The sequence below is a fragment of the Lissotriton vulgaris genome, chromosome 9, assembly GCF_964263255.1.
Source record: "Lissotriton vulgaris chromosome 9, aLisVul1.2, whole genome shotgun sequence".
Classification (NCBI taxonomy): Eukaryota; Metazoa; Chordata; class Amphibia; order Caudata; family Salamandridae; genus Lissotriton; species Lissotriton vulgaris.
In genome coordinates, this window is record NC_141697.1 from 1,219,696,147 (window position 1) to 1,219,713,302 (window position 17,156).

The 17,156-nt window shown below is 44.7% G+C and overlaps 1 protein-coding gene across 2 annotated transcripts in view; it reads right to left on the reverse strand.

Moving 5' to 3' along the window:
* IMPDH2 (inosine monophosphate dehydrogenase 2) overlaps window positions 1-13,569 on the reverse strand; it is a 357,233-nt gene extending 343,664 nt beyond the window's left edge. The window contains exon 1 of one of the 2 annotated variants that reach the window (XM_086939329.1): window positions 13,143-13,569. In XM_086939329.1, coding sequence (XP_086795455.1) covers window positions 13,143-13,240 — 98 coding nt within the window. In that variant the 5' untranslated portion in view covers window positions 13,241-13,569. The remainder of the gene's footprint in view (window positions 1-13,142) is intronic. The other variant, XM_086939328.1, reaches the window with a different exon arrangement.
* Between the last annotated feature and the right edge of the window lie 3,587 nt (window positions 13,570-17,156).

Sequence of the window (17,156 nt, forward strand, 5' to 3'; positions counted from 1 at the left end):
AGATGAGACAAAATGCACGGTTGTTACTGGCGTTTTGTAGGCAGCTATTATGAACTATGCTTTTAAACTGCAGGCAGCGACTTAACTTACCTTCCTGACCATAAGATTTCAAAGCATTCTCCTTCATACCCTTATTTGTCGTTAATTTAGAATGCAATTTACGTTTTCCGCACATAATTGTCTGAAATTTTTAAACAAAAGGTAGAACTTTTGTGTTTGCTCACCTTAAGCCTGCAGCACCTGCAATACATGCCTACAATTGGACTACAATACCAGACAGTGCTGCAGTGCTCCATAAGGATAACAATTCTACAGTATGAGCCCTTCGGAATCTTCTGCATGTTTGGAATTAGGGGGGTTACTGAGGGAGATTCAACCCCAAGGAAACATAACTGCCTGCATCAGAAAACAAGCCTGGGATTGGTCAGCTTACAACACAAGTGATGAGGGCAGAAGTACTAATCGGTCTTCTGGCTTGTAAGGCTCAAAAAAAATTCCTGTATCTCATGACTAATTAAACATGCTGCTAGAGTGCATTTTTCTCGACCGTAGCTTTTTATGAAGCAACCCAGTACATTCAGATAGTTCTAGTTCACCTTAATTGACCAAACTGCAGAGGAGGTTTAGACTGCAATGGTAAACAAAAGGAGAAAGCTAAGCTCGAATATGGACATCTATCTCATCCCATTAACTGGTAACTTTACCATGGTGGGTCAGAGCATGTACACAGGGGAGTCACTGCTTTATTTGGTTAACTTTCCGTAGCTCAACCTCCAAAAAACGACTCAGTCAGTTACAGACAGACAAAACATGTAAATACCCTACCAACTGTAAAAGGCTAATTTCTCCAGGTGCCAGACCAAACCACTGACTAGTATGCCTCAGACTCCCCTTCAATGTAGGGTTATTCACAAGGCGGGGTATCTAGTGAGAAAATACTAGAACTAGGAGATCAGTCTTGCGCTGTGGAGCTAACCTGGATAACTGCACTAGAACAAAACAGCTAAATAGGTGTGTTATCTTCATTTTTAGGGTGTGACCAGGGCACGAGTCGGGCGTACATGGGGTGGATGGTGTCCGCCCACTGTTTTCACAAGGTGGACACCGTCCACCCTGCCAAAAAGTTGGGCCCCACTAAAAATATGCTGAATTTGTCCCAGTGTTATTTGCAAACACTGGAACAGATTCATTCAGCAGCCCCTGCACGTTATCTGCTATCGATCGCAAGAATGTGTAGGCTGGGACTGGGTTTTCTTAGTTCGGACTCCTGCTGGGCCCATAACAAAGGACGAATCTGAGGGTCATCAGGCCTCCTTTTGTTCGAGTCGCTTGGCTGAGAGCAGTCAGGAGCCTCACATTTAGAAGCAAATGCACTTTGTTCAGTCCCTGCTTATAAGATATGCATGCACTGTAAGAATGTCCGATACATGTCTTCCTCTGTATTTACACAAAATAAATGTAATTTATATAGTGCTTACTACCCCTGAAGAGGAGTTGAAATAATTTAAGTACCAGTATTTTTTCTTGTAAAGCACCATGGGTAGAGGAAGTTTGCACTGACAAAAGGCAACATTTTTATGCATAGCTTTCAATAGTGTGAATATTCTGCCTCAATCAGGAGGGTTTGCGTGTATACTCGAAATCTGCTCCAATGTACTCATGATAGACCTGCTAAACATATATGCTCATGGTCAGATGTCACTTCTTATAATGCCACTACCTGTGATGTCACACGCCGTGATGTTACACATTGTGAGGCCACTTGCATTCTGATTAACTAGGTTAGTCCCCCACTTCTTTTTTTAGGACTTGTGCCCTGGGTGTTACTGACTACAAGCCCCTCTACCCCGGTTGTTGACCATGAGGCAATAGTATGGCCTAAGTAGAACAAGCATTTACAAAGCAATTGTTTCGCCTTTGCAAAAGTTTGAGCTATTGGCATTGTAAATGACAAACTTTTTATTTATGTGTTGATTTTGAAAACAGATAAATGGCATTTACAATGGCAATAGCTTAATCTCTCGCAAATGCGAGACCTATTGCATTTGCAATGCAATAGGTCACGTATTTTCGCAAGTTTGTCCTATTGACATTGCAAATAATTCCCATTGCGCAGCACGCATACCCGGTCTGTACCAAGGGTTTTATTTATATAGAGGATGGAAACAGGTAGGGGGGGACACGGCAACTATTTTACCCCCTCACACACATTACCAGTAACAACACTATGAATAGTTCTAGTTTAGTAAAAATGTGGCTGGCCAGAAGTATCTGGCAGTCCCTGCTTTCCAAGTGCAGTATTTCCTTTTAAAAATAAATGCAATGTTCACAGATCCAGTTTAATACAGTGTGAATCATCTCGGGTACACAATTTTTAAAGAGGGAAGACTGTTTAAGCTGCAAGGGGCTTAAACCCTGTGATTTTAGGCTCAATGATCTGTGCACTCAGTTTTCTGCATCTTGGAGTTGACCCTCCCCATTTACTCGGAGCACTAGCATGAATGTTTTCATCTACAGATGGTTATGCGTGGGCTCCATTTCCCACCTGGTTTCCTGCCATCCTTGCACAACCTTCCATTCTAGCCTCAAACCACCTGTCTGACAATCCCAGCCCTGCAACCCAACACTAGCTAATCTCGAGCCCATTTGAACATGCGCCAATAATCATACCTACCCGCCCATGTTAGCTCGTCACTGGGGTAACTTGAGCAATAAGCAACACCTCGGTATTTGACAGACCGCAGTTCAACACCTGTCTGGGGTAGTAAGCACTACATAAATACAACGAGGGCCTGAACCAACACACCAGCGAGCAGAGCAAAGCATCTCCCCACAGCAGACCTTTGCTCCCTCAAGTGACTTGATCAGGAGGGGGTGCCAGGAAAGCATCCCTAATGCTGCCGCCCGAAAATCTATTCCAGGCCAGGCAGAAGAGGGGTGCATTAAATGGCAAGCTAAATACTGGGGTTAAGGAAATCCCGCGTTAACATGCATGCAGTCGAGTGAGTCACCCTCTGAACATACAAGACATTCCCAGTCAGAGCCAGCCAGCCTATGGAAAACTAAACTGCCAACCTTGAAATGTATGCTGTTCCCTCGCCCACCTAGAGCGTCTCCTCGCCAACACGGAGTGCGTCTGCCCCAGTCTGTGAGCTGAGCCTCAGTCCGTGATGAGTCCTCGGGCCCCCTCACCCGCTAGAGCTTGTCCAGGTTCTTGGGGTTGGTCAGGATCTCCCGGGCCAGCCGCCAGGTCTGCTTGGTCGCGCTCTTGAGCGCCGAGTTCGGCCGGCCCTGGAAGAGGTCGAGGTTGGGCAGGAAGTAGTGCGGGCAGCGGCGGCACTGCAGGCAGGAGATTAGCTGCAGCAGGATGCCGTTCAGCCGGTCGCCTAGGCAGGCCTCGTCCCAGTCGGACTCGCGCGGGTGCTACTCGTAGAGCAGCAGAGTCTTCATGTGGTAGCCGGGCAGCTCCAGGTGCCGGTCGCGCAGCGTCTTGAGCACGGACAGGCATTTGTTGCAGCAGCCGGACGTCGGCCTCGCTGAACTGCAGCACCCAGGCGTCGCTATCGGCCGAGCTCTGCTTGCCGTACAGTGAGCAGCACTCCTTGGAGACACAGTGGAAATGACCAAAACATGCCGGAGAAAAAAAAAAAACATCCGCCCACTGCCGCATGACGTTCTTAAGGGGCGGAGAGAGAAAAAAATCACCGGAACGCCCGCGAATCTGCTCAGAGAATTACTGACAGATCTCTTTTCCAATGGCTAACCTCCATTAATAGAGCTAGCCAATGGAAGAGAGAGGAAGAATAAAGCTCCGTACAGGAAAAAAAAAAGATTTTCCCTGCGCGACACTGCTGTGCAGTGGACGCCAGGCGAAACCTAAAAACGGAGTATCATTAAGTAACCGTGTGTATACACATTAGGTGTGCACTTCACTGTATCCTCATTGTAGGATTTATTAGGAATAGTATGAATGGGGCTGGACCCTGTGTCATCCTGATGAAGAGCTTGGAGGGGACAGCTCAAAACATGTTGATAGAGACGCAATACTAGGGGAACCCAAACTCATTAAGGTCAGGTTTCTCCCTGGTATTAACCTCTGATTTTAGCCATACCAGCTAGGGGTGGTAAAAAAAATAGTAGCTCACTAGTTAGGTGTTTTTAAGACTTATCCTCCTTCCACTCCACATCAGTGCACCTCACATAATCCATAACTAAGTGCCCCCACGTAGTTCGCAAGTTGCAGCGAGACTCAATCCATAGAGGATTGAGAGGAACCCCAATGATGAAGTCATTTTTTTTTAGGCACAAAATTATCAATCAGAATGACAGCGGCAGCGCTTTTAATGCAAATGACTAGAAATCAGATCAATAAAACCTTTTTCCACTTGAATTTTTACCTGAATGGACCATACAGGTAATTTTTTGCAAGAGGCATTTTTCACACAAACGTAATCAATGTAATTTTGCAGTAACCTTCCATAATCACACCACAGCAAATTATACGAGTCTCACCAATCTCTAGTATAGACTGAGGTAGTTTCAACCAAGACAGGGTGGAGTCCATATGCCAGGCAGCCACACTTAGTGGTGCTCCCTAAATGTCCGTTAGGGTCTTGTAAATAGGAACCAATATAAATAGGAAAAGAAAATACTGGTTGTTCCTGGGTTGAACAAGCACAAAGGAAAGTTTGAGGTGGTTTGCTGCAGTTAGTAGGGGGCATGCAGCACTGCAGCTGGCAGAGCCTTTAACAGTGGGCACCGCAGCTGTGGCAGCACCAGTAGTTACCAACCACATGGAAATGATGTAGCCATTGCTCCATGCGGCGGTCTCTGCATGCGGGTGTGCTAGGCTTTCCTGGGTAGGCGATCAGTCAGTTTTTATTAAGAGGCAACAATAAACAGGAGATCTTTGGGGCTCACTGCTAGCGAAGGGCAATTGCACCCAACCATAAGTTATGGGGTTGCTGGTGCGGTAAGTGCAATTGTTACAAGGTATGATGGGAGCGCAATGGAGAAGAGAAGTGGCAGCTGTCAGAGACCATTTTGTGTCCACTGGTCCCATCACGTCAGTCTTGGGCCTGTCCGCATTCATACAGTGGTGAATGTTTATGGCCGCACTGTAAGAACTTATTGAGGGCGTCAAATAAAATTCTTCCATAAAAAGATCTGCGACATTACCTTCATACTAAAAGCGTGGTATGCTGCTTTAGGACGATGCCCAAGCAACAGCATGGCTAAAAATCTAGCATTTTAAAAATACGAGGGATAGCCTCCAGAAGAGCAAAGCATTCTTTACTTTAATACACCAAGCTATTTGTCTCAGGGTAACATAACATGTGAATTTGTAAAGCGCATGTTCACCCAAGGGAATCTTTGCGCTGAACAACAGATGTTTATTGTTACCCAACTCAATGGTACTCATTTTAGTCACCTCGGAAGGATGAATGGCTGCGTGGACCCTCTGGGATTTGAACATGTAACCATGAGGTCGAACGTAGGCCCCTACAGTGGACGCATTAGTCCACTAAGCCACCACACCCGGGTATGCAACAGTTCAAAGATCAGTCTACCACCAAATGTCGCTGCATGTGCAGAACATCCTCAAGAGCTCAAAATTCACATCTGTCCAGTTTTATGTGAAGAAAAAGCAGAGATGGCATTATTTCTCATCGAAATAAATGCAGTTTTAAGCAAGACCAAATCATGCAAGCTTCATTCTTGCTTACTTTGAGCTGCCCATAAAATGCAGTGTAAACATATGGGAACACACAGCAAAGGGAAAACACCAAAGGAAACTAGCCCCCTTCCTGACGCATGCAGTTCTACTGTCACAAAGCAGACCGCCACTCGAGAATAAATAGCATTACCTTTATGGGCAGTGACGCAGCCTGCTGCATCAATCCGAAGCAATGAACTTTGAGAGGACATGAAAACACTTACACATCTGTACAATATTTTTAACAGAGGTAAAAAGGTTCATTCAGAACTATGTACAGCTGAAAAAGTTCACTCTTTGGTTTGGCCATCATACAAAGCTGTAAATAAAGTGTGCACTCTAAAGGGTATGAGAGATGCGCCAGAAGACTTTATATACTAGAAGTTTTATTTTTAAACAAGACGAAGCCCACTGCTGCACACAAGTGCAAGATCGATTGGTTGCTCTTGGCAAAAAGTAGGCTTGGCACTAATATTCGCTTTGACATTAGTAGGACACCTTTACGCGGATGACACTCAACTGATCCTTTCTCTCACCAATGACCCCAGCACCGCCAAAACTAACCTACATGAAGGAATGAAAGAAGTTGCCGATTGGATGAAACAAAGCCGTCTGAAACTGAACTCAGACAAAACAGAAGTCCTCATCCTAGGTACATCCCCATCTGCATGGGACGACTCCTGGTGGCCGGAAGCCCTCGGAAAAGCACCCATCCCGACAGACCACGCACGGAACCTAGGCGTCATCCTGGATTCTTCACTCTCAATGAACAGACAAGTCAGCGCCGTATCCTCTTCCTGCTTCAACATTCTTCGCATGCTCAGAAAAACATTTCGCTGGATCCCCTCCGACACAAGGAAAACAGTCACCCACGCTCTGGTTACGAGCCGACTGGACTACGGAAACACCCTCTACGCAGGTACTACCGCAAAACTCCAGAAGAAACTCCAACGAATCCAAAACGCCTCAGCCAGACTCATATTAGACATCCCACGCAACAAACACATCTCTGGTCACCTTAAAGACCTCCACTGGCTACCCGTCAATAAGAGGATCACTTTCCGACTGCTTACCCACGCACACAAATCACTCTACGACATCGGTCCAGAATGCCTCAACTCACGACTGTCCTTCTACACCCCCTCCCGCCAACTACGTTCTTTCAGCCAAGCCCTCGCCACTGTACCTCGCATCAACAAGACCACCATGGGAGGCAGATCCTTTTCATACCTGGCTGCTAAAACATGGAACTCACTCCCCGCTTACCTTCGCCTTACCCAGAACCACCTAGCATTCAGAAAGCAACTTAAAACGTGGATATTTGACAAGTAATCCTCCCCCCTCCCTAAGCGCCTTGAAACCCTCTGGGTATGTAGTGCGCTATATAAATTCTTTGACTTGACTATAGAAAAACCGCGTTGTGGCATCGGTGTTCCTTAATGGAATACTATTCGGCCAATGAGACAGAGCGTGGAACTTGAGGTCGAAATGAGACCGCACAGTGAAGCCGGTATTGTAGTTGAAGACAAAGAAACTATTAAAAGGGCAGGCCATGGGACCTACTACGGAAGTGCCATATATTAAGGAACGGCTTCTTTAGTGTGAAGAAACGGACGAATATTGCAGTGTGGCCGTGGTAAAATACATCGAACTCCCAAAGGAGACGATAATGTGGTAACAAGGCAGGAAAACTGTTTCCATGGACAGGCAACAGTGATGCAAACAGTGGAACTCATATCGCACGACACCAAGGACATTGTTTGGGGTCGAGGACAGCAAGTATTCATGTTTATTTTGTCTTTTGGACAAGGCCCAACCCAGCTCTCCAATTAGATGTGAATACAAGCAGAAGCATCAAAGCAATATTGAGGCTTCTTCGACCGCAAAATAAAATGTACACAAACATAGCAACTAGAAGAAACACATTTAGCTAAACTGCATTTTTAGGTACATTTCTTTGTGGCATCCTTTAGTAAAATTTGTTTGATACATGTAAGTACTTTTTTTATGGAAAATTAGCATAAACCCAGTTTCAGCAAGATTATCGGAAGCATGAAAACAAACACTGTCAAAGACAATGGGTCTTGCGCAGATTCCAATCCTTTTGGCTTGTCAATGTGTATTCTGTTTTAACAGTTTTTGTAAAACTTTATTGTAGGTGATGCTGGGCTTTCCCCAATGTATTACAAAAAGCTGGCTAAAACCAGAGAGGGTTTTAGTCTTAAAATGCATAAGTTGCCATAGTAGCCCATGGCAACGAAGGAAACTACTTTGAGAGCTGATGTGCTTGTTGTGAAAGAGTAGAATGCAGTCACTGAATAATTAAATATAGATATATTTATATATATATCTACATTTTAAAAAAGGGTCTTAGATAAGTAATTAGAGGCCTGTTTATTAAAGAGAGTAACAAAATAGCACCCATGGTTCAAGTCCTTGCGTCAGTGCAGCTTTACTATTTTCACAAAAATTTACATAAGTAAGCCTGGAAGCCAAACTCTTACAAAATTTGTGAACAGCATTTTCATATGAGCAAATATGCATATTTGCTTACGGAAAATCTGTTGAGCGTTTGCAAGCTCACTTTCCCCACAACCTTTATTCCCACGTTTAACTTCTGCCTTTTGTCGAGATTCAATTTCCAACCACGGGACAAGTGGATTTATGAAGCATCGTGACCCATGGACAAGCAGATATTTCATAAAATTAAACACCCCTGGATGAGCACAAGAAAGTCATGGGATGCAGCCAGAAATTGGACATGCGTGTGTTCCGGCTATAATCCATGTATTTTCTGACCATCATATGGCTCTACACTGCTTAATTCTGCAATAATGAAGATTAGAGCAGTTCACACATTATGCTTTGAAAAAAAGTCTGTGTTAGAGCAGGAAGTAGCAGAATAATTACTCAGTTGCTTAGATTCATGCTACTAGAATGAAAACACAAAACTTTACATTTTCTGGTGAGTATTAGATTGCATAACTCGAAACAGTGTCATTCTTGCATTAATACGTACTTCTGGAAGGTACACAAACCGATCAGGATCGCAAGTTAAGCTTCTTGAAACTGCATGTCCACATGACTCGTGTTGTAACGCTTGCCTTCGAGTAATGGAAAACTGTGGTAAGTCTACGATTTTCAGCGTAAACCAAACAAAAAAAATCCAAGATTGCTAACCATTTAAGTCTTAGGCCTTGCAATGTCAACCAAATATTAATCGCTTGCCTTTGGCAGGTCATGAGACATCCTGAGCCAAGTGGCTTAACCAACGGGCCAGTCAAGCCTCCAAACTCCATAAGCCATAAATGATTGATGATCAGCTGTCTAGTCTGATCTAGAAGTGTAGTAACTCCATGAAAGAAAACCATGGATAGGTTGGAGGGCCGCTAGCTTGCCTCTAACACTCAGAGTATTAGTGAGTGCAGGTATTTGGGAACAGAGAGCGCATGGGACTGCAATTTCAGTGTCTGCATTGGTGGCTGAAATGTCACCACTCGTCAACGGCAACAGAGAAAACTCTGCTTAAAGGTATAGGTCTCACATCCATGAATGCAATGTAGTCAACTTTCCAGCACCCAATGTGCCAGAGGCCTAAACTTGCCATAATGGCAAAAGAAGAGGCACCAGCCGAACTCTAAATGAGGCCTTGGGACTTTCAAATGATATCCTAACGTTTTGTAAGAAGGGCTCTGTAGCTAGACCAGGTACTAAAAACCACGGGTACCACAGAGGGCTACATTAATTTGAGACATTAACATCTATGATATGCTAGAAGCATCACCAGCTCCGCCAATTAATCCATTGTTGAATAAAAGGCAGATGGGGAAATCAGTAAATGGGGCTACTGACTTGAATCTGAATTAATTTAATTAGTGAGAAAACCAATCACGCCGAAAAAGGCTTCTTGCTCACATTTCAAAAACTGAAAGCAAACTCCAAACTAGTTATTATTTTGAATAAAGCTCCTTCAACTAATGTACTTTACATCTATGCATTTGATTCTGAGGACCAGTTTTTCTTTCTAGAATGCCAACGCAGGATTTCCAATAGCACTTGTCCGGAGGAGTTTTATTGGGGTGTTGTGCTTTAAAGCAATGTGACATTTGTTTAGCTACTCTCAGCTTGTAACCACTCACTACACAGATTAAGCATACAAATAATTCATAGGTCTTTCTTAAATCCAAACTCAACTCGACATTGCTGCATTAAATCAACAGAAAAGTTTGTCTGGAAGCCAAATGCCATCCAACCCAGCTATCAAAAAAGGCAAGTATATGACGTTAGACTTGATTGACTGATGCCAGGTGTAGCATATGGTGTACTTGGTGGTCTCTTCAGCTGAACCGGACCTAAAATCAAACTTCGAGATGACACTTAGCGTGCTTAACCACATCCGCGCTAGTTGAATTCTCCTTCTATGCTGAGATTTTAAAAAACCCATGCTCCATGACGAGCTGGGCTCGTCATCAGTGTGCGAGGAGGCTACACCATGACGAGCCCAGCTCATCATGAGCCTGGAAGGGGTTAAACCACTCCAAGATGCTGTACTTCTTATGAGGCAGGATCCACTTATGGGAGATTTATTTATTTATTTATTTATTTTTAATATTTATAAAGCGCTGCATTTACCCTTGGGCGTCTTGGCGCTAATAAACCATTTATTTGAGTACGAAAATGTGAGATAATGAACCAGTTAATTAAGACAGATTGTGAAGGATGAAATTATTGAGTGAACAGCCAAGTTTTCAGGAGTTTACGGATCTGAAGGAGCGTGGCACTTTGTCTGATGTTAAGAGGCGGGGTGTTCCAAAGTCTGGGGGCCGCCACCAAAAAGCGTCGGTCACCCCAGGTGACTGTTTTGGTGCGGGGGACGACCAGTTGATTGAGAGTGGCTGATCGTAGAGCTCTGGTGGGTTTGTAATGTTGTAATTGATCTTTTAGGAAGTGTGGTCCTTGATTGTTAACTGCTTTGAACACAATGCAGAGGGATTTGAAATGAATTCTTTTTTTTACAGTGAGCCAATGAAAATCCTTTATATTTTGATGGATTCAAACTTTGTCTTGCCAGAGAGCAGACGAGCTGCCACGTTTTGTATCGTTTGGAGTTTTGTAATTACTCTAGTTTGAGCATTAAGGAATAGCCCATTGCAATAGTCCAAGGATGAGAGGACAAGGGCAGTGACAAGTGTCTTGATGGCAGAGTCAGGGAGAAAAGGGCGTATTTTCCTGATCATTTTTAATTTCAGGTGTGCCGTCGACACTGTTTTGTTGGCGTGGTCCATAAAGATTAGACCATCATCGAAGATGACTCCGAGGTTCCTAACCTTCGTGGTAGGAGTGGGAGGGGTACCGAAGGTCTCTGGCCACCAACTAGTAGATAATTCAGCAGTTTGCAGCTACAGTAGATTGCAGGAACAACCCCATCTCAGTGGTGCTGGAACAATTTTTGGAGTGGGGATAGTGCCTTATAACACAACCTCACTAAAGCAAGGTGTATTTAACAGTGTTTCTTTTGAAACACAAAGTGGTGACAGAAGAAAAATGTTTGATAGGCCCCTTTATTTTTCATTCGCCATAAAAAAAAATCTTGCAACTCTTAATGTTGGGGGGCGTCCAGCATATCCTAGGCCCCTATTTGTAGCACAAATGCCCCTGAGAGGCAACAAAGCCTGTGACGGTTGTTTGGCGGCCTTCTCTGCCACCCCATAACTTTTCTCTACTGATGAGGGATACTATCCCGAAACACGAGCCATGTCTCGTGTCTAGAGATACTGGAAATACCAAGTACTTGCACCAACCTTGGTGAAACACTCAAACTTTTTCCCAACTCTTCAAGTCATACGCACTGCATATACCACAATGCAGAGGGGCGATCAGGCAGAGAGGCTAGCAGTGTGCTCCCATCGTTGATTCCTGCCCCATAGAATGGTTGATTCAAGAGCAGGAAATGAATCTAAACTTCATCTCGCCTGCGCTAAGGAGATAGTCAACACATTACCTTAGATCCTCACATTTTCAAGAGAGAAGACTAACTGGTTAGTTGATTTCAGGCATGTCCATTACTTATTCAGAGCTGGACTGTATATAACCACAAGTGTCCCTGGCAAAAATACTCAAACCAGCCCCACTCCCTTCGTCTTATTGTGTAGTGTTCTCTTTCTCTCCAGTCTCACTCTTTTCTCCCTCTCAGATTGCTTTCTCTCTAGCCTCTCGCCATTATTCTCTTTCTATTGAAGCCTTCCTGGGCCTGCTCCAATTAACCTTGGGGAGCCAGGGAACAGGGGCAACAGGAGCATCCCTGGCCCTTCAACGCCATCTTAGGGCTCCAGCCCACTGGGAAATGCCGGTGGGATAAAAGCCCTGAACTTGTTGGGCAACATCACCACTAAAGCCTGCATTAGATCGCCCAAACTCCGCTAGGGCTGCCCTCCCCACTCACTTCTTAGGTCCCTTGTATTTTAGACCCTGATGTGTAGACCTCTAGGAACTCACTTGTTGGAAGCTCCCAACTCACCTGGAGGTCTCAGGGCCACTTGTGGCAACAGCATGTGGGACACCCCTCACCCCAGCACTGACACCTTATGGGGCACTCCTAGCTCACTTGTAAACCAGCTTTTCCCTCAAACGCCTGCCCACTTACCAACCATGTTCGCTTTCCCACAGAAAACACTAAGGAGCAGATTTACAAGAAAGTGATCCATCTATAGAGATGCGTCACTTTTCCTGCGCCACCCTGAGAAACCAGTGCCACATGAAATTCTGATGCATCTGTTGGGGCAAAAGTCACGCTAATCTGGGGTCGTGCCACAAGCACGGCGCAACTCCAGCCATGCATTTTGAGGCCTACTCACACTATATTCTTTATGCCTACTACAAGCAGGCACAAAGTTTTAACACAGTGGCATCCTAGAAGTGACGCAGTAAAATCACACTGCATTTATTATACCTGATGCCGGTATATGACGCAGGACTTTACAACGTGACACATCTCCCTAGATGCGTCACTTAATAAATTAGGCAAACTTTTTAACACCGCCTCATCACTAAAAAGATGCAACAGTGGCGCAAAAGTGTTGCAAGGAGCTTGTAAATCTGCCCCAAAGTGCATGTTTTGCGACTCTAGAGAGCCCAAGAGCTAGCAGTTTAAAAAGTTTATGTAAAGTTATCTAAATTATTTTTTAACACACATTCTACCTCTATCTGCGCCAACGCGCATTAAAGAACATTCAAGACACTCTTACACAGGTTTGCAGGTGAGGTTGGGATATAATAACGGATTTTGGCCATTTTGCATCGCTTTTCCTGGCCTTTGCATAAAACACCGACCACTCAGTTGAAGTAGGAATACGTCAGGTGACAGCACACACACCCCCTCCCCTTTCCTTTCCGGTTGGCCCCCAGAAGCCCCCTTCCTCCCACTCACTTGTATGTCAGGCCGTCACCGCCGTTGAAGAGCTGCTGGGCGCTCAGGCCGTCGTCGGGCACGTAGCAGGTGCCCCCGCTAATGAGGTAGTCCGCCATGGCCGGGGTGGGTGCGGAGAGAAGGGGTGCGGGGAGGTGCGTGTGTGTGTGTGTGGAGGGTGCTGAGGGAAAGGACCAGCGCGCGCGCGCCCCTGCCTGGAACCTGTCGTTCGACCCGCGCACGGCGCGCTCCCGCCGTCTGCAGCTGTCCGGCTCGCGCGCCTGACGCAAACGGACTACTTGCGACGCACGCACGGCCAACTGTCAGAGCGCGAGCAGCAGGTGCGCGAAGATGTACACACAACCACGTGCGGCCCCGCGTTTAGAGGCCAAAGGCTCCCGCGTCGCCGGTATTTATAAAGATTTCCGTGCGTGCCTCCCTGATGTCATCACGCTGGGCGGTGCGTACCCGCGCCTGGAGGGTTGTTTAGCAACGCAGGGGGGAGGGCAAAGAAGCAGAAAACTTTCCTCTCTTGATAGTCATGTGACTGTCAGTAAAAAGGCTCACCTCAACTGAAAAGGAGCTGGAGGCTTTTCTCAGGCTGAAGGAGACAAGGCTCACTGCCATGAAATTGACAACAGTGCCTCAGCCTGACTCGTGGTGCTAACATGACTGAGACATTCCCAGCTCAACCCGTGATCCATGGAGCTGGAGCAATTTTCAGACTGGGATGTTAGCATTCATTCTAGATCAAGGAAGTCATAGGGATTGTGAAAGATTAAAGCTTCACATAAACAAGTGTAGCAAATGTATTCAGCAAGAGAGTTATAAGGGTGTAGTGTATTGCTGGTGGTGCATTTTAGAGCACATTCACTAATATTTTACTAAAGCATAGTGTGGTAGTGCACTGTCATTTATAGACAAAAACATTTTACGTTTAAATAGCCACTACATTTGCACAGCAGTACAGTTTCTCATAAAAACATATTGCATAAACAATAATATGTGGCAATCAGAATGCAACAAATATTTCATTTGCCTATTTCTAAGTGCATTGATCTGTTTTCATTCTATTCAAATCTTTGCTTCCATCACACTGCAGAATAATTTTTTTAACTCATTTGTGCTTTCTGAACTCAATACATATTCTTAAATATGTGTATATTTAATTTGCTGGTACTTACATTGTATTGTGTGTGAGAAAAAGGACATCCTACAGACATTTCTTTCTGTGTATGTACCCCAGCAAGATTGTCACATAGTTCACACTACACAATCCTCTCACTTTGCAGCCAAAGGAAGACATTTGACCTATTTTTGAAGCACAGCAAATGTTTTAAGATGAAAAGCTCTTAATTGCACATTCACCTTCTGAACTCTAGCATGTTTATTAAGGGAGGGGGTGCATCACCCCCGCAACCCTACAGCCATTATGTCTGTGGAAGAGTGTGTTGCAACTCTTATCTTAGGCTCCACAAACAGCAGACCCAGACTTCAAGGCTTAAGCAACTGGGAAGATTTAGCAACACAGCATGGACGATCAACACCACCAACATTCTGTTGTAATGACACCTGACTGATATTTAGAGTAAACAAAGACAGACCATTTTAAAAACATGAATATAGATCAATTCATATAAAGTTCCACTTAAGAATCATGTAGAATGTTAAATCATGAACAGATGGCTGCTATTTTTCCTTGGAAAGGTGGCATCCTAAGTAGAATCCCCAACACAGTACGATTTAAATGACAATCCAAGGTTTCATTGCACACTGTATGTCCTAGTGGGGTTCCATCAAGGACAGTGGGGACAGACAAAGGAACAAGTACAAAAACGACAACACCCTGACTGTTCCTCATCTGTACTCAGGGTAGTGACAATGGCAAAGCGAATGAACAAATTAAAAATGTAATTCACATTTTTGAGTCACTAACTGTCATTTTTTAAAACATGCATAACAAATAAATGCACACAAGTTTCTCTCTTTTTAAAACAGAAATATATTGTGAATTGATTTTGAACTGTGGTCTCCGTGTCTTTCCTTAGCTAACAAGATGGAAGGTTTCAAGGGCAAAGGCTGTAACCTGTAGGCAGAAGTGAAAGTTTCCATGGTCTATCATGTGAAGCTTTCTCCAGTATAATATAGTGCTGGAAAAATGACACGCAAAAACATGAATTTATGTGATGTATTTTAAAATCTGTTTTATTGAATTTTTAAAGAACATTGATATTGCAGAACACAAAACTACAACCCTGTGCCATCACGGCTTATATACTAGGCAGTCATGAGTAGGATTATACTCAACAATGTGATGCACCAGACAGACCAGGATTAAAACCCATCTCCTCCACCCCTATTGGTATCCCTGCATTGAAGATTTTGCTGTGGACAGCTTATCAACAAACCACAGTGGGATGATCAGCATCCCAGGACATGACGCCATGTGGCAACCCTTCTTCCACACACTTTCATGGACCCCAGATTTTAGTCAAGTTTTGTGGGCAATCTCTTGCCTTATACATTTGTTCTTCTGCCCACATACTCCAGTTTATATTATATTCCCACAGTCTCAACATAAAAACGCTCACTCTCCCCCATCACTGTACTGTGTCTCACCTAGCCAGGGCTGCCACATCCCCCAACTGTGTCTCCAATGTTAGTTTGTTCTGCCACCCCAACGTTTGGGTACCACTTCTCCATATCCTAACTGCTATCGCCATTGGGGTCGGGAGCACATCAAATCTCCCTCATTCATACAGATGCCTGACATAGCCTCTCAGGTCCATAGCCCTCCTATCCACCATTATCGATGGCTCAATTTCTTATGCAAAGAACCATTATTGACAACTAGTAGTTGTGTCACCCCAAAGTACAACCGCAGGTCTGGAAGGGCTATTCCACCGTCAATGGGTTTTCTGGTTATTTTAGATAGCGCTATCCTCGGCATCCCCTGTCCCAATTTAACAATCTGGTTTTGGTCTCCACCTATCCAACAAAGCACTAGGGACCTCAAAGAGTGAGTTCTGTTGGAGACAGGGGAACATAAAGAGCCACCCTAACAAGTAACAATAGGGGAAGCCAGCGCCAATGACTTACATCCTGGTTTTTTTTTTATCTGATAGTCTACCCAGATTCTGATTATGGAACAATTTCTGATTAGGGGTTACGTGAATCCACAAATTGGTGAAATCCCTTTCTTCCCAGAGTAAGGGACGATCCCCTCCCCTGGTGAGCTGCCACCTCTTGAGTGAGCAGGCAAATAATTTCCCCCAATTAATTTGGAAACCCTAAATAGTTTCTGAAAATTCGAAAGATCTCTAGAACCCTCAAAATTGACCTATTTGGATCCACTGGGTATAACAGGATGTCATCCAAATATAATGAGATAAGATCCTCCCAGTTGATATCTCATCAGAGTTCCTGAATCAGGGTGTCACAGCAAATCCTGTTTGCTCCTGCCTCAGCAAACAGTGATAGGGACAGGTGGCATCCATGTCTGGTTCCCCTGCCCAGCTCATACTCCCTTGATGTAGTGCCATTCACCCGGATTGAGGACGTCGGAATTTTGTAGAGAAGCCCCACCTGTGTGCCATGTCTACAACCCACTGTCTATGGCATAGGTCAACCACCCCTCTAGCTGGGTGCACTATGCCACTGGTGATGGTACAGGTGCATGAGCCCTGTACCCCTACTGTGTCTAAGTCCATCCTTACACATTGTAAGTGCCGTAATACCTTAAAGAGTATATGGTATGGGGGTTTGTCATTATGAACTCCACAGCACCAAAATGGCTTTACTGAAAACTGGGAAGTTTGATATCAAACTTACAGCACATTAAACCCACACTGATGCTATTGTGGGACTTTAAGATGCCCTCTGTGTGTAATTTACTTTGAGATGTCCCTTGAACAATGACCTGACTGGTGTCCTGGTTGATGGGCTGTTCGACAGCTGCCACCACCAGACATGTTTCTGGACCCCTGGGTTGAGAGCCTGCTTCTACTCTTGCAGCCTTTGTAAGCTGACCCAGCT